Source organism: Danio rerio, chromosome 7, assembly GCF_049306965.1.
Source record: "Danio rerio strain Tuebingen ecotype United States chromosome 7, GRCz12tu, whole genome shotgun sequence".
NCBI classification, from domain to species: domain Eukaryota; kingdom Metazoa; phylum Chordata; class Actinopteri; order Cypriniformes; family Danionidae; genus Danio; species Danio rerio.
This window is the reverse complement of record NC_133182.1, coordinates 32,673,772-32,700,587: the sequence shown is the minus strand read 5'-3', so window position 1 is coordinate 32,700,587 and position 26,816 is coordinate 32,673,772. Positions and strand designations below refer to the sequence as shown.

The following is a 26,816-nucleotide window of genomic DNA, read 5'->3' as shown; positions in this document are numbered from 1 at the left end:
ACTGAAACGTGTTAACATCCGAAATGTAAGAAATGTTCACTGTTCTAAAAACAGGCAAGTCTTTAAAGGCCTACATGCACAAGTCACAATTCCAGCTGATGTTTCTCAGCAGTGTTGGGGAAATATATTACAATGGTAAGTCAGTGAAAAAAAAAAGTAACTGGTTACTTTTTAAGCAAAGTAATGTAAAAGCAAGTTATTTATATTTTTTAAGTATAAGATTAGCTTAAAATGTTATACCATCAATATTTTTCCCTAACACTGTTTCTCAGGCCATGCACAAAAGAAGACTGTAATAAATGATCAAGCAAAAAATAAAAATTACTGAAAATTGCATAACACTTGCTGACAATCATGTGTTTTTGAGGACGCTCTCCTCAAGTCATCAGACTCTATAACTGTCATGCCACAAGAAACTGCTGCCACAGCACTGAGCATGCGATCGCATAAAACGGCCATGTTTATTGACACTTTTGTAAAGGCTTTTACAGGAAAGTGGTTAAACTGAAAAAAGGGAGAAAAAGGGTGGTTTGTCTTCTGTAGCCAATCAAAAAATAATAATTTCTTAAAGGGGCAAACAATACTGACCTAAAGATGATTTTTACAAATTTAAACTACTTTTATTCTAGCCAAACTTAATAAAATATGACTTTATTGCCCAGAAGAAAAGATAAATAAAGTTTCAAAGTATATATATATATATATATATATATATATATATATATATATATATATATATATATATATATATATATATATATATGATTTGATGATTCTGGAATTTTCTTTTAAAATGAGCATTTTTCTCAGCCACTAATGTTTATGTTCAGTTATTTCATTTTAAAAGCGATGAAAACAACATATTCATTGCCATAAAAGTAAAATTACTGAATCAAGACATAAGAGCCTGAGAAAAATGCTAATTTTAGAAGAAAATTTCAGATGGCACTTAGATGTTTTTGCATCTGAACCCTGTAAATATGTAAAGTACCACTTCTTAATGTTGAACAATGCTGAAGTCTTCGAATGACACATTTCAGACCACCTGATTTCACAGCCGTGCCTTCCTCAAGTATAGATCATTATTTGTGCCATTTTTTTGTAAATTTAGCAAGAATTCCACTTCTCAAAATGAAGCTTTACAGATTAAATATTAGGCATTGTAGTGAGTAATGTATTCTTTACTTTTAGATCAATGTTATATTACGGGTGATCAAAATTGTTCATGACATAAATATGATGGTATTATCAAGATCATATTCAACAACCCAAGATTCCCAAACTAGGGTAAATTAAGGGTTGTTTTGAGCTTGATAAACATTAACAAACTAAATTCTACATTTTTAAAATTAGAATTGATATATTATTTTAAAATAAAAATAAAGTAAAATGTTTGAAAACCCAACATTTGTATATTTTATTTATCTATGTAAGCATGTAAGTATTATAAATATTCAAAGCTAAATGACAATGGGTTTTTTAGACAGGAAAATTTTAAAGAGAACAATGTCCTCCCTAAAGCTGCCAAACATTTTAGGCAGACAGAAAAGTATGAGTCAGTAGAAACAGTTTATGTATAGGACTTGCAGTGTATACAGCAGATACCCAAAAAGGCTGGGGAAAATACAAAATTCATGTTTACTTTTGTCATAAATATCCCTTTCAGTTAATAGTTCATGCAAGCTGAAATGGCCGAAAGCACAATGTTTCTCTTTATTTAATAAAGGTATAAGATGCTATTGTGAGTATACAGGAATAATTGATGAGCCTTGCCCTTTACTGTTAAAATGATGGTGCTTTTAACCTGGAATTCTCAAAATCTATTGATTTAACACAGACACACACATATTACCTGCTACCAAGCAATGTTATATGTTTCTTTTGGAGAAAGGTTCTGTACTAAGTTAGTGCTTTTTTAACTGTACTATTTTTTTATTATTGTTCTTTACAGAACCAGAATACTTTCCATGGACTATGTAGCTGAATTTGAAGATTTTAGTGAGAAACTTCATTTCTTTAGACTTGAATGTGATAGTTTTGATATTGTTGACTAACTAATATTATACAGTAGTATTAGCAGACTGTTGGTATGGTTAGTAGTGTAAGATGACACAAATAGTACTGAAAATTAACCTCTAAAACATAGAATCAAATGTCTAAAAGGGACCACCAAAATAAACCCTTACCCTGTGTGTCCTCTGATAATTATGTGTTGACAGATGACTTACTTGCCCCGGACATCGGTGTGTTACCCTCACAACGTCCAGCCATCTCCTCTCCAGCGCAGCTCAGATGAGGAAGATCCCAGCAGTCGTAGTCCTCCATTAGAGGTGTCAGATGAGGAGTGTATGAGAGACCACATCAGCTCTACAACAGGAGGAGAGCATGGTAAGGAGAAAGACCAGTTGCATTTCACTTCAAACAATCATGATCTGTGGAACGTAGGCAGGGGCAGGTATAAGTTTCTGACGGTACAATAACCTTGGATAAAAAATGTCACGGTTTCACTGTATTGAGATTACTGCTCTAAAATATATTCTTTTTAAATATCTGGGTAAAAAAAACTAAAACTTTTCCCCCTTTGAACACAATATATTTTTATTTTGGAACAGTGAACATGTCAAGCTAAATAATTCAAATCAATCATTGACTTCTGTCTTCATCAGTTTCAAAAACACAGATTTCTTTACAATTTAAAATATCATCTTTGGATATCTTTTTTTACTGGTGATACTGTTGTGCTAAAAAACATAAATAAAAAATCTTACATATACCTTAGGAATGATATGGCAGAAAATGTTGACGGTTTTAAAACCTTGACTTTTCCAAACTGCAGTATACCTTGAAAAGGGTTATCATATGCCTAGTGAAAAGGGGATTGGACATGCAAACCCAACCATGATTTAAAGGCCCTAATATACTTGATAGTTTGTGAAGTTTTTTTTGCCGTAAGAAGTCAAGTAAAGGTAAAAGTGTAGACCAGGGGTTCTCAAAGTCTTTATTCAACAGTCCGTATCTGAATTTTCATCAGTGTCAAAGGTCCAGAAAATTTGGCTAAAACAAAACTTGATTTTAATAAACATGTATATACATAAATCAATTCTTAAAAAATTAAATGCCTTTCCCATTTAATAATACAGTAATAATGTGCAGCAAAATAAAAAGTGACACTTTATTTAACTGTAACGGATGTTTCTTTAAAATAATAGAGGTAGGTCAAAAGCAACAGTGCAAAATACAGGGAATTTTCTTTGACATCCTCACTCATTGAAAAGCTGACTGTGGTGAAGTGTCGTCTGATTATGGCAAATGTCATGCGCTGACTGGTTGTTATGAAAACAGTGGCACACAGGAAAAGTAACGCCTTTGGTTTCGTACCATTGAATTCTCCCTGGAGTTTGCACTTTGAGAAGAACTGCAGGATACACACTCCAGTCATGTAAAGAATTGTCACATTAACTTGTATAAACTCTTGTAAATAAAGATCCTTTATTTGTATTGATGGTTCCATATAGAGCGTTTACCACCCACATAATCATTTCCTGACACAAAAGGTTCTTAAGATTATTAAAATCTATGGAAAAAAAAGTTTCCCTGTTGCCTAACTGTGAAAACCTCTTACTGGTTCTTCTAGCATCATTATGTTTAGGAGTGTAGCACCTTTAAAGAATTACACTTCTATTTCTACCAAAAAAGCTGATGATTAATGTTCATATTTTTACTTGTTTCATCTACCTTCAATGAACTGAATTAGAGATTTCTTCCCAACCACCTACAAATTACATCATCACCATGGACCAACTGTAGCTTGTCGATGTTTACAAAAGTATGTTGTAGATGTTTTCTAAAAAATGTAATTTCAAAGTACACTTTACATTACAGCACACAGTTTTAATGTATTTACTAACATGGTCATAGAATGAACATTGCTTGTATTGTATAAACAGTTGAAGCCATAATTATTAGCCCCCCTGTTTATTTTTTCCCCTAATTTCTGTTACATATCTGCACATTTCTAAACATAATAGTTTTAATAACTCATTTTTAATAACTGATTTATTTTATATTTGCCATGATGACAGTAAATAATATTTGACTAGATATTTTTCAAGACACTTCTATACAGCTTAAAGTGACATTTAAAGGTTTAACTAGGTTAATTAGGTTAACTAGGCAGGTTAGGGTAATTAGGCAAGTTATTGTATAACGATGGTTTGTTCGGTAGATCATCAAATAATATATAGCTTAAAGGGGCTAATAATTTAACCTTAAAATGGGTTTAAAAAAATTAAAAACTGCTTTGTTCTGCCTAAATAAATCAAATAAGACTTTCTCCAGAAGAAAAAATATTACCAGACATACTGTGAAAATTTCCTTGCTCTGTTAAGAATGATTTGGGAAATATTTAAAAAAGAAAAATAAATCAAAGGGGGGCTAATAATTTTGACTTTAACTGTGTGTGTGTGTATGTATATGTATATATATATATATATACACACACACACACACACACGTACATATATTGAGAGTAGCCTATATATAAATATATATTTTTTTCGCACTGCAAATGTTGGCTGCTGTAGCATATATATATATATATATATATATATATATATATATATATATATATATATATATATATATATATGCTACATTGACTTTAAATGGCTAACCCTTTCAATGTATATATAGGCTATAAAGGCTTTCAATGACTAACCTTTACAACGATGAATAAATATTATAGTAATTGTATTGTTTATCGTTTGTTCTTGTTCATGTTAGTAAAAACATTAACTCCATGTCCTGTATTGTCAATTGTGAACTTTTAAACTCATGAAACAAACCTGGTTTTGTTCAAAATGACTCCACACCAATAGGTTTTCTTGAAGTATGTTGGGGCCTTGATGCTTTGTGAAGCAGTATTGTCAGTAATTGTTGACTACTGTGATTGGTTACACTTCGAAGGATCCCTTTGTGTCGAGTTATGTCTAGAGTATTAGACTTGGGTTTGTAGGACCATCAAATTAAAGTTTTATTAGATATTTATCAGACTGTCTACTAATATTGACCACTAGCTGACTAGAATGTCTGCAGGGGACCATCAGAATAAAGTTTGTACCTGTGAACTTCTAGATGTAAGTCTTCATTTCCTTTGTTTTTAAAGGTAACAAGAAGAAAATTCGCTTGTATCAGTTCCTGCTTGACCTTCTGCGAAATGGAGACATGAAGGACAGCATCTGGTGGGTGGATCGAGAAAAAGGAACATTCCAGTTCTCATCCAAGCACAAAGAGGTTTTAGCCAACCGATGGGGCATCCAGAAGGGCAATCGCAAAAAGATGACCTACCAGAAGATGGCAAGAGCACTGAGAAACTACGGAAAGACGGGAGAAGTCAAGAAGATCAAGAAAAAACTCACCTACCAGTTCAGTGGAGAGGTTCTCGGGAAGAGCCACACAGACAGAAAGCATTACATGTAAACATATTTGTAAAAAGACTGTAAAAAAAACAAGAAAGAAGCTATTTTTTCCTCTATGAAAACAACAAATAAGACTCTTTTAAGCCTTTGCATTAACACCTTCGCATTAATGAAGTCAATATAAGTACATATTTAAAATGGCAGACACGATGACCAAACTAGGTAAATTTAAAAAACTAGTAAAGACAGTTCAACACCACGCATGATGGAAAAAAAATCACAAAAATACAAAAAGCAGAAGTGAAAACCAATGACACAGCCTCACGGAAAACTCTGTCACGTCTGGGTAGAGCACACACACACACACACACACATACACACACACACACACACACGCACACAGATAGATCTCTGCCCATATTTGAACTGTCTTTAAGTAAACTTGTAATATTTAATAATTATTGGTCTGGTTTCTATAATTGCCAATACAAAGTGTGCAGCATGTTTTCTGTCAACCTTGTGTTCAAAAAGCTGGATTATCAGGACAATTTCTCAGCAATGCATTAGCATATATTAATAGAATGTTAAAATTAAACAAGAAGCTTAAAACTGTTGAAAAACACAAATAATATTTTACAACATTTTGTTTTTTTGAGATTGAAAGACTTTAGACCCTGTGCTTCACTCATAAAACTGAGTGTTTATTATCCATCTGTGACAGAATTCTTAAAAACGTCCATTAACTTTTTTGTTTTCAAAGAAATTTGAAATGATACAGACAGACTACGTCAGATATGTTTCAACATGTGTTGTTCTAGAATGGTCGTGCTTTTCAACATTAGGAATAAGCTAAAAAATTTTTTAAATTAAGATAAAATACTCAACAAAATATATCAAACTAAGCATTTCTTCTGAGCAGTGTAAACCGCACCGTTTACACTGACAGCAAACAGGCCGTCGGCGCCCCCTGTCAGTCAGCGAGAGCAAAATCCCATAGCACATCATGAAAGTTCACTGATTACAGTATGCAACATAAAAGACAAAAGAAAAACAGTAAATAGTGGTTGCTGTGGAAAACATCGTTCACAGATTCATTCAGTGATTTCTGTACTTTCAGAGTGTGTCATTATGCAGACAGGCTCTACAATTAGAGTCTGTTTTTTAGAATATGACGCTGCTTTTCATTTGAATAAAAACAATCAAGTATTCTTCTGTGTGCTGGAGGGCTTGACAAGAGGAACATACCACTGCAGGTAAAAAGGGAGATATAAATCATCAAACACTATCATAGGCTTTAAGTTACAGTATGTTAAATTAAAGTAGAATGTGTTTACCTCCTCTGTCATCCCTGCTGACTTCCGTCCTTCTGTGTTGAAAGGAGGCTTCAGAAATCCTTTAAAATGCAGCTTCACTAATTCATGAAATGTTTTCAGGGAGTCCTGGAATGTATTGAAGAAAAGTTCATTTCAGGGATGAGGACACAGACTAAGCTCATACTGTTCTCTATTTTCAAAAAGGCTATTTGCTAAATGTATTTTAAAATTTAAATAAAAAAATATTTCAAGATAAAATCATTCACACAAACAACAAAGACAATTTATCAATGTTGTTACCAAATATTAGCAACACTTGAAAAAAAAAAAAACAGTTTGAAAATAAAACGTTGTACCGTTGGTACAGAGTTTAAGGTTAAAATAACTCGGTCACACTTTATTTTGATGGTCCGTTTGTTGAATTTAAGTTACATTTCAACTAATTCTCATTAGATTATAAGTAAACTGTTCATTTGGGGTTAAAGATAGGGTTTGTATAAGTTGCATTTTAAATTATTTCTGTAGCAGACAGTCTACTAATACTCAAATAAACCATCAAAATAAAGTGTCACCAATAACTCTGTTCCCAATTAGTATAATATGAAAGTAACAGTTTTTGTTACTTTCTGATCGCAATGTAAAAAAAAGTTCACAATACTTCTGTACTTTAGCCTTGTTTTTTTTCAGAAAAGATTGTTAAATCAATATACTTGGGAAGCAAATTTGCCTTCTTTTAGTGATATTGATGAAAGGTACCATGAAGTGCTTTTAAATAAGTAGTTTTATTCCATGTTTGACGTAATCTTTACTAAAAAATTAGGAGAAGGTGGGACATAGAGTAGCCCCTCCCCTTTTGAATAAGTAGCCAATAGCTTTTTTTGTTTTAACACAGCTCTACCAGTGAGTGGTTGAGATCAAGCATATTAAATGAAAAGCAAATGACAAGCGTTTTGAAGGGGGAGGGACATGTCAGACGTTAGATAGCATTTGATTGGTCAAGATATGATGAGAAACTATGTATGCACTGTAAAAAATTTCCAGGTTTTCACAACAAGTTACTGTAATTTTTCACAGTAAATTACATAAGTATCCCTTCACAGTATTTAACTGAAAAATTCACAGTAATATGTTGTATTCATAATTTTATTGTGAAATTACAGCAGGTAGCATGATTACAGCAAATTACTGTGAAAAGGGCTATATCTTTTGCACGTTAGTTATAGAAATTCAAATCTTTTTTAATTCAACGTAGAAATTAATACAAATGAACTTTTAACAGAAAATAACAGAATGTTATAGCCCCCAAAACGATTTGGTTACCAACATCTTTTTGGTTGTACTGCACCTTTATTTAATTTTATACAGTTAACATAGAATAGGAAATAATATTTAATGAACATAACTGTGTGCTTAGCCAAAACATAATAAACTGGAATAAAAAGTAATTAATTAATGAAACCAAAGACTGTTAAACAGCCAACAATTATTTCAATGTCAGGGTAAATGTCTGCTTTAGACGGTTTCATGAGTATTGGGCACCTGTCATCGCCTGGAGGTCACTAATCTTTAATTTAGAATTAAATATATATATATATATATAAAAATTTTATCTATATAAATAAACCACAGATTAGAGTTTTAACTACATTCTAGCATGAAAAACAGTTAAAACTTCATTTTCTGACGCATATAGAGCCATCGAAGACGGGGCAATTGTCCCAATGTCTAGCCTGAAGACAGGCGCCTCTCGGCGGATACATGAGTAATGAGCGCCGTTACCGCCTGGAAGTCAAAGATCTCCGCTACCGGCAAAACACACTTAAAATTACACACAATCTTTACTAACAATCCACAGATTTGAGTTTTGAAGAACTACATTCTCGCATGAAAAAGTGTTAAAACTTTATTTCATTACATATTACAAGCAATATTTATAATATTATGTGCCTTCTCATCCACCATTACAGCTTGATGCAGCTTGGTGCGAAATGAATCCTGGGAGGAAAAAATAATAATTCTTAATACACTCCAAACGAACTTTATTCTTATTGTTAAAATCAGAGATATGTAATATTTTGAATGGCGAAGAAAATAATTAACTTTATATTTCAATCAATATATTACTTTTGCACTGCTTCGGTTCAGGACTCGTGTGACATTGAATCAGATTCAGATATTTTATCAGACGTGTTCATGAGCTCATAGTCATCAACAAGCAATTCGTGTACAAGCAGTACACGAACCAAGCAATATGATGAAATATTAATGAATTATATGTTTGCGTCTTACAATATTATACAAAACGGAATCGTTTTCAGGCGAATTCGACTCTTTACTGTTCACTTAAAGGAGCCGAATTCAACTCTTTACTGTTCACTTAAAGGAGCCGATTCATTGAACAGAACTGACTCGACTCAACCGCTAACAAGCGCCATCACCACAGACAACGCGTCGTCTCTTCACCCAACGGATTCATCCTCGGTAAGTGTTAATATATGACTTTTGTCCGTTAAATGATTGTTGTATGTGTATTTCTGTATAGTGCATGTCATTTAACAGGAATTTACCGAGTACTTCAGTTGTACTCGCACGTACAGGGTTTAAGCGCGCCTTTTTTTAAAACAAGAAATTAACGACGCCAGATGGTGATTGTAGTGTTTTCTGAGGTATTAGCATAACGTTAACGTTAGTTCCTGAAAAAAGAAAGGGAATTTTCTTTAATTAACTTCTTGTTAACTGCATTTTCTGTTTCAGTACAAGACTGAAGTAAAGGTGAAATGACTAAAGTTAAGGTAAGCTCTGACCTTCTCTTAAGTTAACGTTACGGTTAGTCACCATCATGTACGTTAATTTTGTTCACTGTAACGTTAACGTTAAGTTATTTAAATAAACTAAACTCATTATGAAACAAGTCTTAACTGTTTTATTAAACGAGGCTTATAATACAATTCAGTTGTATTATTTTAAACTAACACTAACACAGTACATATTGTATATTTCTCACTGGTGTTAATGCAGTGCTAACATTTACTAATGAGAACTAATTGTATATTGTCACTAACTGTAGATTTTATTTTTTGGTGTTCAGGTGTACCTGATAATAGCTGAAGTGTGAGGTGAGTGTAAATTCTGAGCACACAAATATAACCAAAATTCATTATCACAATCTAAACCTATATATATATATATATATATATATATATATATATATATATATATATATAGAGAGAGAGAGAGAGAGAGAGAGAGAGAGAGAGAGAGAGTATGTGTGTGCGTGTGTTAGGTTGAGTCTTATTCTAATCTTATTATATTCATATTTTTTTGCAGCCATTGATGTTGAAACACTGATGCTACCAATCAACCCTCGCTTGATTATTAAAGGTAATGTTGATGCCTTCCTCATTTTTATTAGATTTTTAAATGTCAGGTTTTTCACAGATTTGTTGTGAGCAGTTTCTTGTACAAACTCTTTTTTTTCTTCCAGAAGTTCCACCAGTACCTCCAGTAGTAGTAAATATTAGACAAAGATTTTTTTAAACTATAGTTTTTATTTTTATTAGCAATTTTACTGGGCATGTGTGTTTGTTTGCTTGGTTTTTAATAGGCAGAGCATGGAATGTCAACTTTGTTTCTACAAAAAATGTAATTATTCACAAACACCTCTAATTTAGTCCTTCTTTCCCCCTTTTAGTCTTATTCCTTGGACTCGGAGGGTCGAGTGGTCATGGGACCTCACCTGGATTTCACAACTGACTTTGAATCTGGTCTGAAACTGAAGTATGCTGAAGATGCCTTTTGCACTCTGGAATTTAAGGTAATGTCTACAATAAATATTGTAACTGAGGACTTGTTTTGGGGGGGTTAAACAAGTAATGTATAGGAGCACAAGTCATGACTCCCCTTGTCCCCTTGTTATAAAGGGCCGTGTTGCAGACACAATTTTTTTGTCTGTGCTGGAGACCAGAGGGGAAGCTGTCTTTAAAAGGATGGGGCTCTTATACCATATGTGAAGTTACCTATTCAGGTGAGTGGATTACATGCAAGTCATTGCAAATGCATAAATAGTGGGAATTTTTTACCGGGCAGCACAAATTAAGTGAAACTCAAAAAACGTTGAAAAATATTTGGAATATTTGCAAAAAACTTGATTGAAATGAATACAACACAAGTGCTATATCACTTCAATCAAGTTTTTTTTTGCAAAATTTTCCTAATATTCAAATCATGAAAAATTAGCTTGATGCAAGAAACATCCTGCTAGTATTCAAGAGCAAGTACTGTGATGCATGTGTTAACTTTGCAATAAGTGTGAACCCAGCATTAGATTATAGTCTGTAAACAGAAGGTGTAAATCAAATCAACTGTTTTAAAATGCTCTGCCTAGGTCATTAAAACCACTATTTGTTGTTGGACTGTTCTTGATTGTGTGTTTGTGATGGAAATGTTTTTCAGATGTTTTTGTTTAAATGATTGCAGTTTGACTGAGCTACAGTATTGTCAGCATGTTCAAACTGAGCTAACAGTAATTTTGCTCTGTAGTGCAGCAGTAGTGTCCCAGTAGTGTTGTATGAAGCTAACTGTTTGTCTGCTCTTTTGCTTATAGGTGCTTTTTGGGCACCAGTTTGGAGATGGAAGACAGACGAAGTCAAAGAAGCAGAGAAGACACATCAACCAGCAAGTGTGTAAAATTATCAGGAAAATAATTGACCTTGAATAGACGACTACCTAATTTAGCAAGAAGTTTTGTCTCTCTCTCTCTCTCTCATGTGTGTATATATGTATATATATATATATATATATATATATATATATATATATATATATATATATATATATAAAATGAGAGAGAGAGCGCACTCTGAAGCACTGCTTTTTATATGTATGCTACATATGATGTCAGATTTTTTTGTTCTTATGTTCTTATAGTATTTTTTGAGGCTTCACCTTTTGAAAGTTTTCTGAAATGTTTACACAGATGTCATTAAGCTGTTAAATAAATCTGTAAAATGTATGTGTGTTTGTTTTTATTTTGATTTTAGATTCTTTTCAGATCACCCAATAATGAAGATTCTGTCGTCATTTACGCATCCTCAGGTTGTTTGGACACAAAGAGGAATATTTGATATTTTTATTCCTGTGTTTAACAAAAAAAAAAACATTTTTAACAGAGCTGGAACAACCTGAGGGTGAGTAAATCAAGATAGAATTTTCATTTTTGTGTGACCTAAAATTGCTTTACAGTTAAATCAGGTATTTAAACTGCAACCTACTGCTAAATCACAGTAATCGTTTTGCAAATTCACAGTAAAATATAGTTAATTCTACAAGATAATACTGTGAAATTACAGTAACGGACTTTATTATCTACTGTAAAGTTACAATATATGGTTGTAATTTCACAATAATTTAATGTGACAAAACCACAGTAAATTACTGTGAACTACCTCACAATAATTTACTGTGAATTTACATACAGTAATTTACTGTGAAAGTAATGCAATTATTAGCCAGTAATTTACTGTGAATTTAAGGTCAAATTTTTTACAGTGTGAGTAAAAAAGTATGAGGTGACATGAAAAAATCATTGACCTATTTAGATGGAAGTGACAAACTGCAAGTTTTACAAGTTTATATCAGTTTTATATCTCCTAAGCGTGAATTTTGGAGCACTTTTTTTGCATTTTTTTTTGGCATTTTTGGAGTTTTGGAGCACACCAATATATAAATGTTCTTAAAACTAACAGACTGAAACTAATATCTAATTATTTTTTTATTTTAATTTCATGGGGCTTTTAAAATTAAAGTTAATTTGATAATAATAACATAATAACAGTTTTTAAAAATGAATAAATATTGATATGTGCCCCTGGGCAAAAGATATGTCACAGGTATATTTTGTACATAGTATGGGTTAAAATTATACATTTTCTTTTATACAAAAAATCATAATAAAATTAAGTAAAGATCAAGTTACATGAAGATATGCACATATTCTACTGTAAATATATGAAAATAAAAATTTTGATTTTATCTCAATGTTTGATTTTGCGATTATCTTGGTAGTTTGCTTTTTATTTAACCCTCAGATTCAATGTTTCCAATAGCTGTCTCAGCCAATATTGCCTTTTCATAACAAAGTATAAAACATCAACAGAAAGCCTATTTATTTATTTTAAAAATTTATATCCAAATGTAATAAATCGACACTTATGACTAGTTTTTTGGTCTAGGGTTAATTATAATATTAATAAACACACTTTTCTAAAATAAAATTAAAATTAAAAATGCAAATAAAGCAGGCGACAAGGTGGCGCAGTAAGTAGTGCTGTCACCTCACAGCAAGAAGGTCACTGGTTCGAGCCTTGGCTGGTTCAGTGGGCATTTCTGTGTGGCGTTTGCATGTTCTCCCCGTGTTGGCGTAAGTTTCCTCTGGGTGCTCCGGTTTCCCCCACAGTCCAAAGACATGCGGTACAGGTGAATTGGATCAGCTAAATTGTCTGTAGTGTATGTGTGTAAATAAGAGTGTATGGGTGTTTCCCAGTGCTGGGTTGCAGTTGGAAGGTCATCCACTGCAAAAAACATGTGCTGGATAAGTTGGTGGTTCATTCTGCTGTGGTGACCCCAGATTAATAAAGGGACTTAGTCGAAAAGAAACTGAATGAATAATTGCAAATAAAGCAAAGTGCAAGAATGGAATAAATGTACTGAAAAACAAAAATACAGAGGAAGATAACCTTTTTTTTAGATGCATGCAACTTTAAATCCATGACTTTATAAACTTAAGATATTTTACTTTGATTCAAGGGCTTAAAGGGTGAAAAAGCTAATTAAGAAAGACCATTTTAGAAACTGTCAACAAGATCACTTCCAGAAAGCTTCATCAACCATTTGAAATGATCTGTTTATAGGTAAAGAAATCTGAGCTGTTAAATCTCTTACTTTTCCTTCTTTTGAGCAGATGTATGTAAACCATCTCAGCCCGGCAGCCACATGTGTGATCTCATCTGCATAAATCACCTCCAACACCTTCACCGAGCTCTGGTCTCCCTGCGCGGCGAAGCGAGACAGCGTCTGAGGATGAACATCTAAACCCCTGTTCAAAAACAAAGCAAATATATGACCAAATACATCGACATGCATACATGAAAATAACTGTCAGGCATGAAATGTCTTACCTGGCCTCATGAACCATGTGCACTATAGCTAATCTTGACAAAACGTCATGAGATGTATCTGTTGCAGACTGCCATAAACCTTTTAAAAGCATAAAGAGAAAGATTGAACATCTTACACCACCTTGTTTTAAGTAAAAGGGTCAAAATCATAAAAAACACTGACCATTGTGGACTGGCAGAGCACCAAAGAAGCTGCCAAGTTCTGTAATCCTTTGCTCTAGTAACTGATAATGCTGCGATGGAGAAAGTGATGTCAGGTTAATATAGATTATTTTGAATTTAGCCTAAATAAATTAAAAATCAACACACAAACCTTAGCTTCATCTCCCGCAACTTTGACAAAGTCATCGAAGAACTGGTGAGGTAATGGCTCTCCAGTGCTCAATCTAAAAGTAGAAAATCTCGCTATCACGTCCCAGGACAGGTCTATTGCCCACTGCTCTATATTAGCAAGAGAGTGCAGTAAGGCAATCCGACTCGCCTGGTGGAACACAAACAAATTTTACTTTAACACTTAAAGTAGAGTAAAGTGTACTGTTAGGAATGTTCCTCTGGTGTATAGTGTGTATATATGTGTTCACAAGGGTTAAGACTGGAATTATACTGTATGACTTTTTTTTTTTTTTTGGTTTGATTTTTTGGAACAGATCTAGAGTGGACAAGAAATATGATCACAAAAAAATCACAGTGTATGATGGTCACTTTTTTGGCTTCAATCTGTGCTTCAACAGAATCAGAAAATGTAAAGGATGTTTGATATTCTGAGTCAATTTTAGAACTACAGTGTGAGCAAAACTGACATTAAAAAGTTTTGATTTTTTCAATAACACAATGTTCATTTTGACAGCAATTTTAATTCAGTTTCAGTCTTATTCTTTATTAACTAAACTAAATTAACATGAAAATGCCATTTAATTTAAGCCATATTTTAGTCTTCTGTATTGTAGTTTTTGTCAACCACGTTTCATTTGCATTTAGTCAACTAAATCTACTCAATTTGCTCATCATACTGTATACCCCCTGGAGAACACCCTTAGAAACACCCTTATGGAAAATATTATTCTAAAACAATGACAATTTCCTCAACAAATAAAAATGAAATGTAAATGTTTAGGATGGCTATATGTGTAAAAAGAATGAAACGTGAGGTGAGAACAGCTGTAACTGATCTACCTGGAAGGACATGAGCAATTATTTGCTGCATACCTCATTAAATGTCCAAAAATGTTAATGTGTGGGAGACGAAAAAAAAAACAAGAGCAGGTATAAATAAATCCTAATTCTGAGAAAGAGCAAAAGACTTTTTTTAAGCAGATTTGTTGTTAATCAAAATGCCAGTCATGTCATGTTGTCAGTCATGGTTACTGATCACAGTAAGGGTGATCTTCGCCATCAGAGACGATTTGCTTTTTATTAATATGCCAGTAGTATTGACCACCTTTAATACACTTCTAAACTAAAAGCATCGGATACTGCCCTATACAGTAAACTTGCCATAATATGCTCTCATTTTAATTGTGCACATAACCATTCATTTAGTATTCACATATAAGAATTTCCTTGCCGTGATATTCCTACATCAGACAAACACACAGTTTTAATTGTTTATTTGTGGACGAACAGGCTGTGACATCAGTTCCCAAGTGTGATGATCTGCCACAATTATACATTTTTCCCTTAAAAATACTCCACCATTTGGTCATATAAGTATTATCATTAAAGCCAATTATCTGTGCATTCATTTTGCGTTTTTGTGACAGACGTTTAATAAATTCCGACTTCAATACAGAAGAATTACTTACATTTATAATACTTGCCAAACAAGAGATTGTTGTTGCAAGTTTACTGTATAGGGCAGATGCTTCTAGCTTAGACTGTCTAACTTAAATTAAAAATAATACTGGCTTATTACTAAAAAGCAAATCGTCTGAATGTAATCTGCGATTTCAGTGTGATCTGTAAACATCACTGATGCCATTCTGATGAACGATATCTTCGCTAAAGAATAAGTCTTTTGTGTAGAAGTGCATTCCAGGTGTGCTTCAAATTTATTTATAGCTGCTCTTAGCTTTTCTTCTCCCACACATAGTTTTTTTTTTTTTGCATGCAGCAAGTTGTTACTTATTTCCTGCCGAGCAGATCGGTATACATGTAGGCTACATTACACAAGATCTAAATCATAAGTGTCATTTTTTTTTAAATGGATATTTATACATGCATAGATTTATACATATCTAAGTTGAATAAACAATTGTCCTGTTGATGTATACTCTGTTAGGATAGGACAATTTTGGCTGAGGTACAACTATTTGGAGGGTTTAAAAAAATCTAAATATAAAGTAAATATCTTTTAAATTTGTCTACAATAAGGGTGCTTTATGTAAGCTCTAAAAGCATAAAAAACTATATGTCTGCAGATATTTAAGAGACATGCTAAGTCAGCATAGTGCACCTTTAAGAGCTTAGCAATGCACGATAACAATCAAAAAAAATTTTTTTAATATATTTACAGAAATAAATTTACTAACTATCTTCAAGGAGCATGAATTTTAAATAACAGTATAATACAGTATAATGTATTTTTGACCTTTGCCAATAACATACATGTGCAACATAAGGCTGGTTTAGTGGTCCAGTGTTTTAATTTGTTGACAAAATGTCATAGTTTTTGCCAATCAAAAGAATATTTTTTTCTGTTGTTGATGAAAAATATGACACAAAGTGCTCGTCAACATGTTTAGCACTGCAATGACGCTAATTAAATAATGTAATTGCACCTTGGGCTGGTTTAGGCTCGTCATGGATAAATAAACATGACACTAATACAGCCAGAAGTGACAAGTCCAATTTAAGTAATTAACTGAAACATCAAACAAATCTGACTCATTGAGAATGGATGCAAGTGACTTTATGAAATGGATCACTGAATTTTCCTAAATGGAAAAAAAATCTATGTTCAAAAAACAGATACATTCAGCTAATGTTCTGATCTAGTGTGTTTTTTTCAAAATATTTTGTTGACCAAAAAAAAAAACTGTCAATGTTGTGTTTAAAATGCAATTCACTCTATGTCAGGAATATTCAATTAGTTTGTCATGGGAGCCAGTTCATGAAAAGCTTCCCAAATAAAGGGACTTGCAGTGATGAGTCATGACAAAACAGCTTATAAGAGCCAATGTGTTGTATTTTTGCTCCTTAAGACACCCACGTTGAAATTTTCTAGATTAAAATGTTAATATGTCGTATTTTAAAAACTACAGTGCATAGTACAATGTGACTTTTTTTACAAACATATCCAAATGTTGTATTTCAAAGCACAACAAAATCAGTGTATTGCTCAAGTAGGCTTCTTCTACATTCAGACACATTCATATGTTATGTTTTAAACTGCGTAACAATTAGTGATGCAACATTTATAGATTTTGGTTGCACGATTATATAGTCTGAAGAATATTAATAGTTTCATTGTTATCACGTCTAATGTAAATGTAAGCTTTATATTAGGTATTTAATTGTGTTGTTGTTTTTTATCGGCGTTCGTACATACATAATCATTTTAATGATTCTAACATATCACTTGTTTACATAGCACTGAAAGCCACGCACAACTCTCACCACTACAGCGTAAGATGTTTTCTACTGAGTGCGTCTAGGACGCGTCAGTGCATTGCTCCGCTTGCGCGCACATATTGGCATATATTCTTACATTGAAAAAAATGAACTTGTGCGCGGAAAAGACACAATATGTAAATGGCCTGCTGCTATAGTTAAACCAGTGTGCGTGTGTATTAGCCTCGGTAAGCTCTGAACTTTAAACTAGTGCACAGGTGGCATAACTTTGTTTAGTTGCAGCAGTTTCATTCCGTGCAACAGAAATGCGGCGTTAAGAAGCCTATTGGCTTAAGTATCCAAATGTTTTCGGCTGCTTGTGCCACTCGCTTAATGTCAGGTGACTCATGTTCTGCGCAGCCTTCAACTGCTGCTTGTGCTGTATTGACCAGACGCACGTCACTTCATAACTATAGCGGCCGTTTTTCCACTGAATTATATTTAATATGTTTAATAAATTTAATATTAATATTAAATCTTTGATGTCTTGGTCACACTATTTAGAGGGCCGGAACAAATTACCTCGGGGGCCAAGTTCGGCCCGTGGGCTGCCAATTGAATAGCCCTGCTCTATGTTATATACATGTTTTTTCAAATGTTGTATAAAATCATAAATACATGTTAATATTTGGGAAAATACCACTTGTCTCAGTGTTATTGTTTCACAGCATATTAACAATAAAACTACAAAAATGAAATGAATATTTAATTAATATATATAATTGTGTATTCTAGTCTTTATGTCACCATTCTTTATTTCACTTCTCAGAGCAGATGTGTTATAGTGTCTAAAAAGAACAAAGTTTACCAAAGTGCCGCCTTTGCCCCGTTTGATTTTTCCAGGCTCCACGACAGTCAGATTGTCTTTTCTGCTGGGCTGTGCAGGAGGGCTAGCCTTCCCGGTTTCTGTTATTTTCCCACTGTTCCAGTTATCTTGTACCATCTTGGTCAGTGAAACCTACAAATCACAGAAAAACAAACAAGCAGAAGTCTTGTGATGATTAATCAGAAGAGCAGTCTGATGAAACTGCTGTGGTGGATGATACGGTTTATTTAAAGGATATTTCCAAACCTTTTCCTGTGGGTCTGGTGTGTGAAGGATTTTGGTGGCCCACATGCAAAGGGTGTTTTCAGCAGAGTTTATTTCCATGGGCAAACTGTCTACAAGGAAAATCACATACATGTATTGTGTACAACAATAATATAAATTAACAATAAATATTTAGCATAAATTAGCAGACCCCAATTTAAAAATGCATATTTTTATTGGTTTCTCAGTAAATAAAGGCAATGTATTTTGGTGCATTTGAACTAAACAGATTTATTAAACAGATATATTTATTACAATATTTTTTGCCATCAAACATAGGAATAGAAAAATAATGCATATAAATTTAAGCAAAATATTGCCAAAAAAACACAAAATGTCAACTAATTTTTAAATATTTTTAACTTTTTTTTTTTAATTTTTCCTCTTTTTAAATTTTTTTAAAAATTATTTTTCTATAACATAATTTAGGGTGTACTAGTTTTTGGAAGGGTATCGTAAGTTTTTTTTGTTAGATTAGCTCCAGATTTGGCTTCAGTACTGACTAATCTAATGTATATGTGTGCATTGACGTAACTTCCTATTTAAAATATTCATTCAAAAGATAGATTTTTGAGGGCTGTACTTATATATGCTGAGCACTGTATATGCTCTCCAACTGCTTACCTTGGTGGGTTATCTTTGTCACTGGGATGGGACAGAGGGACAGTGTGTTTTGAGTGTTTATATACACTTTTCCATCCAGGACACGCACATCATACACTTGATTCTGGCAAAAATAATCAAAAGTACATCAAGAATGCTGACTGACAGTTTGATCACTTTACATTCCATGGATATTTCACCCCAAAATTGAAACTATTTAATCATATTGATGAGTATAATTAACTTTCTACTGCAGAATACAAAATGTACAGTATAATGTTGTCACCTAAACAATAATAGCGAGCACCAACATTTTTAAGTGGGAAAAACCCACTGAGAGAACATTCTTTTCTTTTTTTAAGTTTGACAGAAATCATTAAATTCATACAGGTTTGAATGTGGCATGAGGGGTGAGTGACAATGTTTTCAATTTTGGATGAAATATCCTTTTAATATAAAATCTTACCTGTAGGCCAGAGGAAGAGGAACCAGTTTCAAGGCTGAAATCGAAGTAATGCCATGGGCAAATCAATGCCAGTTTCCCATTGCCCAGATCCTCAATATCCCCTTGCTCAAGTGGGCCACCTGTTGAGCAATAACTCATAATATTCATATCCTACGACAATTAACTAAAAGTTATTTTACTGTATTAAAGTTTTCTTTCATGTTTTCACAAAGAAATCATATTTAACAGTTTTGCACTTTATCAAAAGATTTTTACTCTTAACCTAAACATAACTGTTTTACATACTGCAATTCATTCGTATGAAAATATCAGATTTTTTAAAAGGAAAGTGTGACCCCAAACTCCACTCCTAACCCTCATTCAGGGATGAGCAAATCATGCAAAATGTACAAATGAGATTGAACAAATAAATATGAACTATTTATTTCACTAAATCAGAAAGTTATAAAGATAAATCTATAAATATCTATCCATCTATCTATCTATCTATAATAACTATATATATGTATATATATGTATATATATATATATATATATATATATATATATATATATATATATATATATATATATATATATATATAAAACTCAACATGTATGAATGTGTTTTGAGAAAAAGAAAACAATGCCCATGCAGTAGATATCAGTGGTCATCAATACTGTTCGGAAACCCAAAATTTTCAAAATCTCTTCTTTTGTGTTCCAACAGGTTAGATGCAACATGAGGGTGACTGAATAAAGATATAATTTTCATTTTATTTGCAATATCTGTCGAGTGAGCATCACTCAATTCGGAGAAAGGCAAACCAAAAGCATAAATAAAAAATAATAAATATTAATGAATAATGCAATACAGAAAAATGGCATCCAAGCTATGCTGGCACTAATGGTTAAACTGATGGCACTAATGGTTATACAAGTGGAAATGGAAGCAAAGCAGGAGGGTTCGGACAGACATAAATAGACACCAGGTGGCCATGTTTTTGTATTGGAGGGCACAACAATTTAAAATACTTGTTAAAATGTATTTATCGTATTAAACAACAAATGAAATTGCATTTCAAAAACAAAGTCAAGTAGCTAATTAATAGCAAATTAAATCAAAAGACAGTAAAATCAAAACCAGTGTCTTGACTTTCTAGACTTAGTCAGAGCAAGAACTAGATAGATTAACCAGGGTTAGGTAATAACTAACCTTCATGTGGGCACGATGAGTCCATAGCCCAGAATCGATCATCCTCTGTATGCACCAGCACTATATGCTCTCCGTCATCTGAGTAAAACCTTTAGGAGTTTTCACATTTTAAGGAAATATCGGAGTGTTACACTTATGATATATTTTCAGTGAGGATATAAACACATTTCATTTTCAATTATCTCAGTTTCTACACTCAAAAATAACGACCTTTGTTGCTTAATCAAAATTCTTTAAAATAAAATGAAACAACACAGTTCTTACGTTTTTTGGGGGGACAACTTAATTGTTTTATGTTAAATCCACTTTAACATGTAAAACATTTAAGTTAACCTAATCGGGTTGTGTTGGGACAACATGAAGGAATTGTTTGTACCCCGGCATTTTTACAGTGTATTTCAAACCATATTTTCAGCATGACAACTATTCAAAACAGATACATTTAATACTTTTCGATTAATTACACTTGAAATAATAAGTAGATTTGTTTTCTTAGACTCGGCTATTCTTTAAAACAGTTTAACAACATCATGTGGCCGAGACTGTGCATTTAGACAATGACATGCCCTTACTTCGTGCATGGTGACTTAAATTCAGATTTGTCTCCCACACACTGCCAGTTTCCTGCCTTGACAATGTCTTTAAGCGCATCAACTAAATCTTTCTCGAAATGCTCCATTCAGAACTTATTTATGCCTTCCACCATAGGCTACACAATCACCTGGGAAAAGGTTTGTTAAACTTCCGGTTAAGGCTTTCTTCAAAATAAAGGTTTATAAACTACGACCCTCTTTACTTTTTAAATGTTTTTTATTCATTCGTTTTTGCAAGCATTAACAATGATTATAATTCATAAATTGTTATTTTATTATATGTATATATTGAACGAGCAATGAAATCTGCAAAAGCTGTATTTTGTTCATGGAGAAACAAACAGAACGGATCTCTCTGGCCGTCTGGTGGCTGCCAAACAAATAACAACGCATGCGCACACAACACGGAATCTGCTTTTTGCCGCTCTCGTTTGTAAAATGATTCTGATTTGCGTTCATCAATAACGTTTTTATCAGAAATCCAGAACCATGCCGATCTCCTGTTCAGCTGTCGATTGCTCGAATCGGTTCGTCAAAGGATCAGAGATTCGATTCTACAGGTAAGCACTAAAACAACGGCGTTTTTTTGTGTTAGGCATTATTGTTTACATGAATACGAGCTGCTGCACAAGTTACATCTAAATAAGAGACCTCAGTGGCGGACAGAGGTTTCACAGTCAACACGTGATTTAATCTAACAAATCTTAAACTTTCTTATAAACAAAAACAGCGCAGTAACATTTATGTTAACCTTTACTTATTAACAAAGAGCATAACGTAGAGTCTAAGCTCTTTGTTATTAAGATTCAACCTGTTTATGTCACGTGCTAACTTACTGCTTTAATTTCATCATTTAATTGCAATAATAATTCATAGTTAATTGCAATAATAATTCATAGTTTCATATTATCATTATTAAATATGTTTTGAAATCCACAACATAGTTAACTGTTAAACTGAATGCTTGTGTTCTGTTGCCTCCAATAAATTTAGAAATGTAACAACTGATACGATTGGTCAGTTTGTTATGATAAATGGTTGAATTTTAAATCTAGGTGATTTGCACAGAGAACTTCTGAATGCAATAGATAAAATGCCTATAGAAAATGATCACACCTTGCAAACATTTACACCTTTACTCGCACCCTGCTTTCAAAAGACCTTCAGGATACAGTTGTAGAAAGCCACAGGTTAGGAGAAGGCTACAAACCATTTTAAAGGCTGGAAAAGTTATTCATAATGGAAATAAAGCAATTATTTCAAAGGAGTATGATAATTTTCTGTAGACAATGTATGTATTGATAAATAAATGATGAAACTGTTTTGGAAATAACAAACTAATGGAGTAAGGCCACCTTTGCCATCTCTCTCTCTCTCTCGCTTCAGGTTCCCGATCAGCAAGCCTCAGCTGGCTGAGCAATGGGTACGAAGCCTCGGGAGAAAAAACTTTGTTCCCACTCAGAACTCGTGTTTGTGCTCGGAGCATTTTCAGCCTGACTGCTTCCGTGACTATAATGGAAAACTGTTTCTCAGAGAGGATGCAGTGCCGACTATTTTCTCAAACTCTGGAGGAGATGGTTCAAAGGTGTGTGTGTGTGTGTCGCTGAAATCAGCAGTTAAATAAATCATTAGTTATTCTTCTTGTCCAACTCTATCTGGAAATTCAAGCCCTATTGTTATTTATTGATTGGTTACAGATCGAGCTGCGGAAAAACCGAGGAGGATTAGTGGCAAAGGATGCCAACGATTCTAGTCGATTTGCTTCACTTTCTGGACCGAAGGACAGAAGACAACCTATAAGAGACTCCAGCATGAAGGTAACACGTGCACTGCTGAATATGCAATAAATAACACTTACTTTATGTCAGTTCTCTGCAAGCCATTAACACGTCTCGCACCTTTTTTGGCGTTTAATGTCATGGAGAAAAATCTCATTTTCAGATTTTGCTGTGTGATAGATTCAAATCTTGTATGTTGAAGTTAACAGCATTGATTTCTGGAATGATTGGTTAAATTTGAAAAGGAACAGCTGTGATTCAGCTTTAAATTACATCAGTCAGCAGTTGTTTCTGTATTACAGGGCAGAGGCATGAATGATCGGAGACGTGGAGGAGGGAAACTCTCCTCAATCGACAGGTACTTATTTTTTTGGTACTCCTGAGCACATCTCTTTCACCACACACAACTACATTCATTCATTTTCTTGTCGGCTTAGTCCCTTTTTCAATCCAGGGTCGCCACAGCGGAATGAACCGCCAACTTACCCTGCAAGTTTTTATGCAGCGGATGCCCTTCCAGCCATGTTTTAAATTGCCCTTCCAATTTAAAACATTTCTAAGCTTGTCCGGTTTTGACCACTTGAGTGTTTTTGTGATGTACACACTCTTGTAGTTGAATATGTTCAGACAGCCACAAAAAAGCACCTCCCCACCATATAGTGGCATAACACATAGTGATTAAGTGATGTGCTTTGAGAAAGCTTACCAATACAATGTATTCATACTTTACTACATTCTAGTATAACACACAAGTGTGGATCTAAATCATAGTTGCCATTCACATCAGTTTCATATGGTCACTTCACTCATAAGCCATGTAACCTGGCTTCATAGATTTAGTTCTATTTGTGTGTTGCACTGATGAATCCTGTGAAAATGTTCATAACGGTTCTTAATATTACATTACTGCAAAGATACCAGGATATTTTTATGCAATTACCTTCCTGCATCATATAAACGGGTAAGGCCAGTGGTGTATTTGACCAAAGACTATAGAATACACAAGTCATGGCACTCGTATAGTTTTGAATAGGGAAAAGTGTAACGGTCAATATGGCAATTGAAGCACTGCCTGTAGGAGCCAATCAGCGGTCACTATAGACTGAGGATTCTCTAGGGGAGGGGCTATGGAGCTAATAATATGCCAAAACAATCTGAATTTGAATTGTGTTCATTTGAATTATTGACATTTGTGATTTAATAAATCTGAATTTGGATATGCTGTTAAAACTGTTTTAAATTTGAATGTCTTATTTTGAATTTTAGTTTCTTAATTTGAATTTAAACTTCATAACTTGAATACTGAACATCTAAAATTTAAGACAACTGAATTTTTCCAAGGCAGAATTTTTTACGGACGCATTTTCAAACTTCATCCAGTTTGTAAAAATACAGTTTCAAGTTTTCAAGATTGAAAAATTCAGAACATCTAGTTCAATATCCTAAAATTTTTAACCAGAAATTCAGATCGTGAAATTCAGATTCAGCAGAAAATAAGTCAGGGGTGATCAACAGGGAAGAGTAGAAAATAACCGAAAAGTCAAACTAAAGAAAAAAAAAAAAAAACGATTAAAATTCAGCTTTGAAAAATTCAGTTGTCTTAAATTTCAGATGTTCAATATCCATGTTAAGAAATTCAATTTTAAATGAAGAAATTCAAAATAAGAAATTAAAATTCAAAACAATTTTTAACACCCACAAAAATTCAGATTTATTATATTACAATTGTCAATATTTCAAATTACACAACTCAAATTCAGATTGTTTTGGCATATCATTAGCTCCAGATGTGATTTTCTGCAGATTTTGTGTGATTCGAACGTTTAGAAATGAAACTAAAAAGGCACTTGTTGTTTATTCCTAAACTTATTGGTGATTCTTAATATGTAATGTAATCGTAAGCTTGGCAAGCAATTTTGAAGAATTTGATGTTTCCCCATTCAAACATAGATGGTCACCGAGTGAACTGACTTGCCCTAAAGGGACTTTGATTAGTCCAAATTTGGAATGAATGATTAAGTGCAATACTGATGCAGACATTAATGATGATGGTATTTTTGTTAAAAGAAATATTGGTGCAAAATGAATAATTTGATAACAAGCTTGTACCAAAACACTGAACAAAAAGATTGCTTGCGAACATACAAACCATTCACAATTGCTAAATTGGGCTAAATTAAAAGGCTGCAAGTGATACTAAATCGTTAGCCTTAAAAGCCAGCTCTTCTAAGGGAGTCAAGCCGTAAAAGCTAAGTCTTTGAAAGTAGCCAAACTTGCCAACACTACATATGAACATAGTTTCAATACACTGTCTTCACTATGTCTACATGCCATGTGATTGGCTGATTAGACATTTGAACAGTTGAACCGGGTCTCTAATAAAGTAGCAGGTGATGTTTAAATTGTTTTGAATTAAATGAATTGCCATTGTATTCAACCAAGTCAAATGCAGTATGATTACTTGTGCTGTGTCCCAATTTTGCCTATCCATCCTAAATCATATTCAATTATGCATTTTGTAGTATACATGGTATAAGTAGTGCATTAACATTGAAAGTTCTACAAAGAATATGTGTACCTTAAATACCTGGAGGATGTACTTGTTTAACCGATTAAAAAGAAGTGTGAAAAATTGAACACTTTATTACTTTATTCATTTTGTATTTTATGAGCAAAATTCTTCTTCGTAAGTGATTATGCCACCCCCCGATGGGGAATACGGTTGTTCTAATGGCATATACTATTTGGTAAAATAGTTTTTTTTTTTTTTTATTTAATTAATTTGACCACCATTAAACATCGACTTGGAAATGGTTTGATTTCTGTTGAATAACCAAAACGTAAGTGTTCTATTTTGGATGACTGTACACAGTTGAGTGTATACGTGTATAGTTCATCATTTGGGATGCAACTTCAGACATTCAAATAAACATTAATACTGAATGATCTTGTACCTGATGTACTTTCTTTCTTGTCCCTCCAGACAGTCGCTGTCTCTGAAGAGTAAAGTGTATGACAGTAAAGGCATGCTGATCTCCTGTGGGAAGGATCTGTGTGACTGTCTGGACGTGGACTGTATGGGCTGCTTCTATCCATGTCCTGAATGTGGCTCTCGGAAGTGTGGTGTCGAATGCCGCTGCGACCGCAAGTGGCTGTATGAGCAGGTGGAGGTGGAGGGAGGAGAGATCATCCGCAATAAGTTTGCCAATTAGTCAACCTGTTGGAAGAGCGAGAAGATAATATTATTGCTGCTTTTCAGCATTAAGGACCGGCACTAACTCTGTAAATGGACATTCCTGGGGTACATGGCTCATTGGGTGTATTGTTTAATTTTTTAAATGTAAACATTTAATAAAGAATGCTATCTTACGTTTTTGGTTCTACCTTCGTGTGTTGTTTTTCTGTTTTTTTGTTTTGGCTATGCTGTAATGCTTTTGATTGTATGTTTACACAATAATAAAAATAAAAGCAAGAGTTCACAGTGCTCATGCAAAGGTTTTATTTAGATCAGGGGTCACCAATCTCGGTCCAGGAGGGCCGGTGTCCCTGCAGGGTTTAGCTCCAACTTGCCTCAACC

At 33.5% G+C, this 26,816-nt stretch overlaps 4 protein-coding genes across 11 annotated transcripts in view; 2 read left to right on the top strand and 2 right to left on the bottom strand.

Annotated features, from left to right (window-relative positions):
- spi1b (Spi-1 proto-oncogene b) overlaps window positions 1–6,625 on the top strand; it is a 14,719-nt gene extending 8,094 nt beyond the window's left edge. For all 4 annotated transcript variants that reach the window (NM_001328369.1, NM_001328368.1, NM_198062.2 and 1 more), the window contains 2 exons: window positions 2,220–2,388; window positions 5,165–6,625. In NM_001328369.1, coding sequence (NP_001315298.1) covers window positions 2,220–2,388; window positions 5,165–5,478 — 483 coding nt within the window. In that variant the 3' untranslated portion in view covers window positions 5,479–6,625. The remainder of the gene's footprint in view (window positions 1–2,219; window positions 2,389–5,164) is intronic.
- Window positions 6,098–26,816, bottom strand: si:ch73-314g15.3. Of its 5 annotated transcripts, none has more exons than XM_073906265.1 (12): window positions 26,194–26,816; window positions 20,869–20,957; window positions 19,674–19,792; window positions 19,229–19,331; window positions 18,587–18,675; window positions 18,323–18,472; window positions 14,219–14,386; window positions 14,069–14,138; window positions 13,906–13,984; window positions 13,670–13,823; window positions 6,752–6,856; window positions 6,098–6,664 (listed from the first exon to the last, which is right to left on the bottom strand). In XM_073906265.1, the coding sequence occupies exons 1-12, from the start codon at window positions 26,265–26,267 to the stop codon at window positions 6,617–6,619; spliced, it is 1,248 nt and encodes a 415-aa protein (XP_073762366.1). In that variant the 5' UTR covers window positions 26,268–26,816; the 3' UTR covers window positions 6,098–6,616.
- Window positions 21,871–26,608, top strand: arl14ep (ADP-ribosylation factor-like 14 effector protein). The gene is given in 5 exon segments (NM_001080753.1): window positions 21,871–22,021; window positions 22,848–23,046; window positions 23,159–23,278; window positions 23,542–23,597; window positions 26,223–26,608. Coding segments are annotated over 5 exon segments (675 nt in total). The 5' UTR covers window positions 21,871–21,950; the 3' UTR covers window positions 26,452–26,608.
- The window catches only part of fshb (follicle stimulating hormone subunit beta), a 150,116-nt gene continuing 149,493 nt past the window's right edge, over window positions 26,194–26,816 (bottom strand). The window contains exon 4 of the mRNA XM_073906359.1: window positions 26,194–26,456. Coding sequence (XP_073762460.1) covers window positions 26,452–26,456 — 5 coding nt within the window. The 3' untranslated portion in view covers window positions 26,194–26,451. The remainder of the gene's footprint in view (window positions 26,457–26,816) is intronic.

Excerpts from the sequence above, each read along its gene's own strand:
- si:ch73-314g15.3 (XM_005168863.6), bottom strand. The coding sequence starts at position 21,547 with ATGGAGCATTTCGAGAAAGATTTAGTTGATGCGCTTAAAGACATTGTC. Across the intron at positions 18,676-19,228 it reads GACAAAGATAACCCACCAAG|ACAGTTTGCCCATGGAAATA; the intron begins GTAAGCAGTTGG and ends TTTTCCTTGTAG. Across the intron at positions 13,824-13,905 it reads CACATGGTTCATGAGGCCAG|GGGTTTAGATGTTCATCCTC; the intron begins GTAAGACATTTC and ends GTTTTTGAACAG.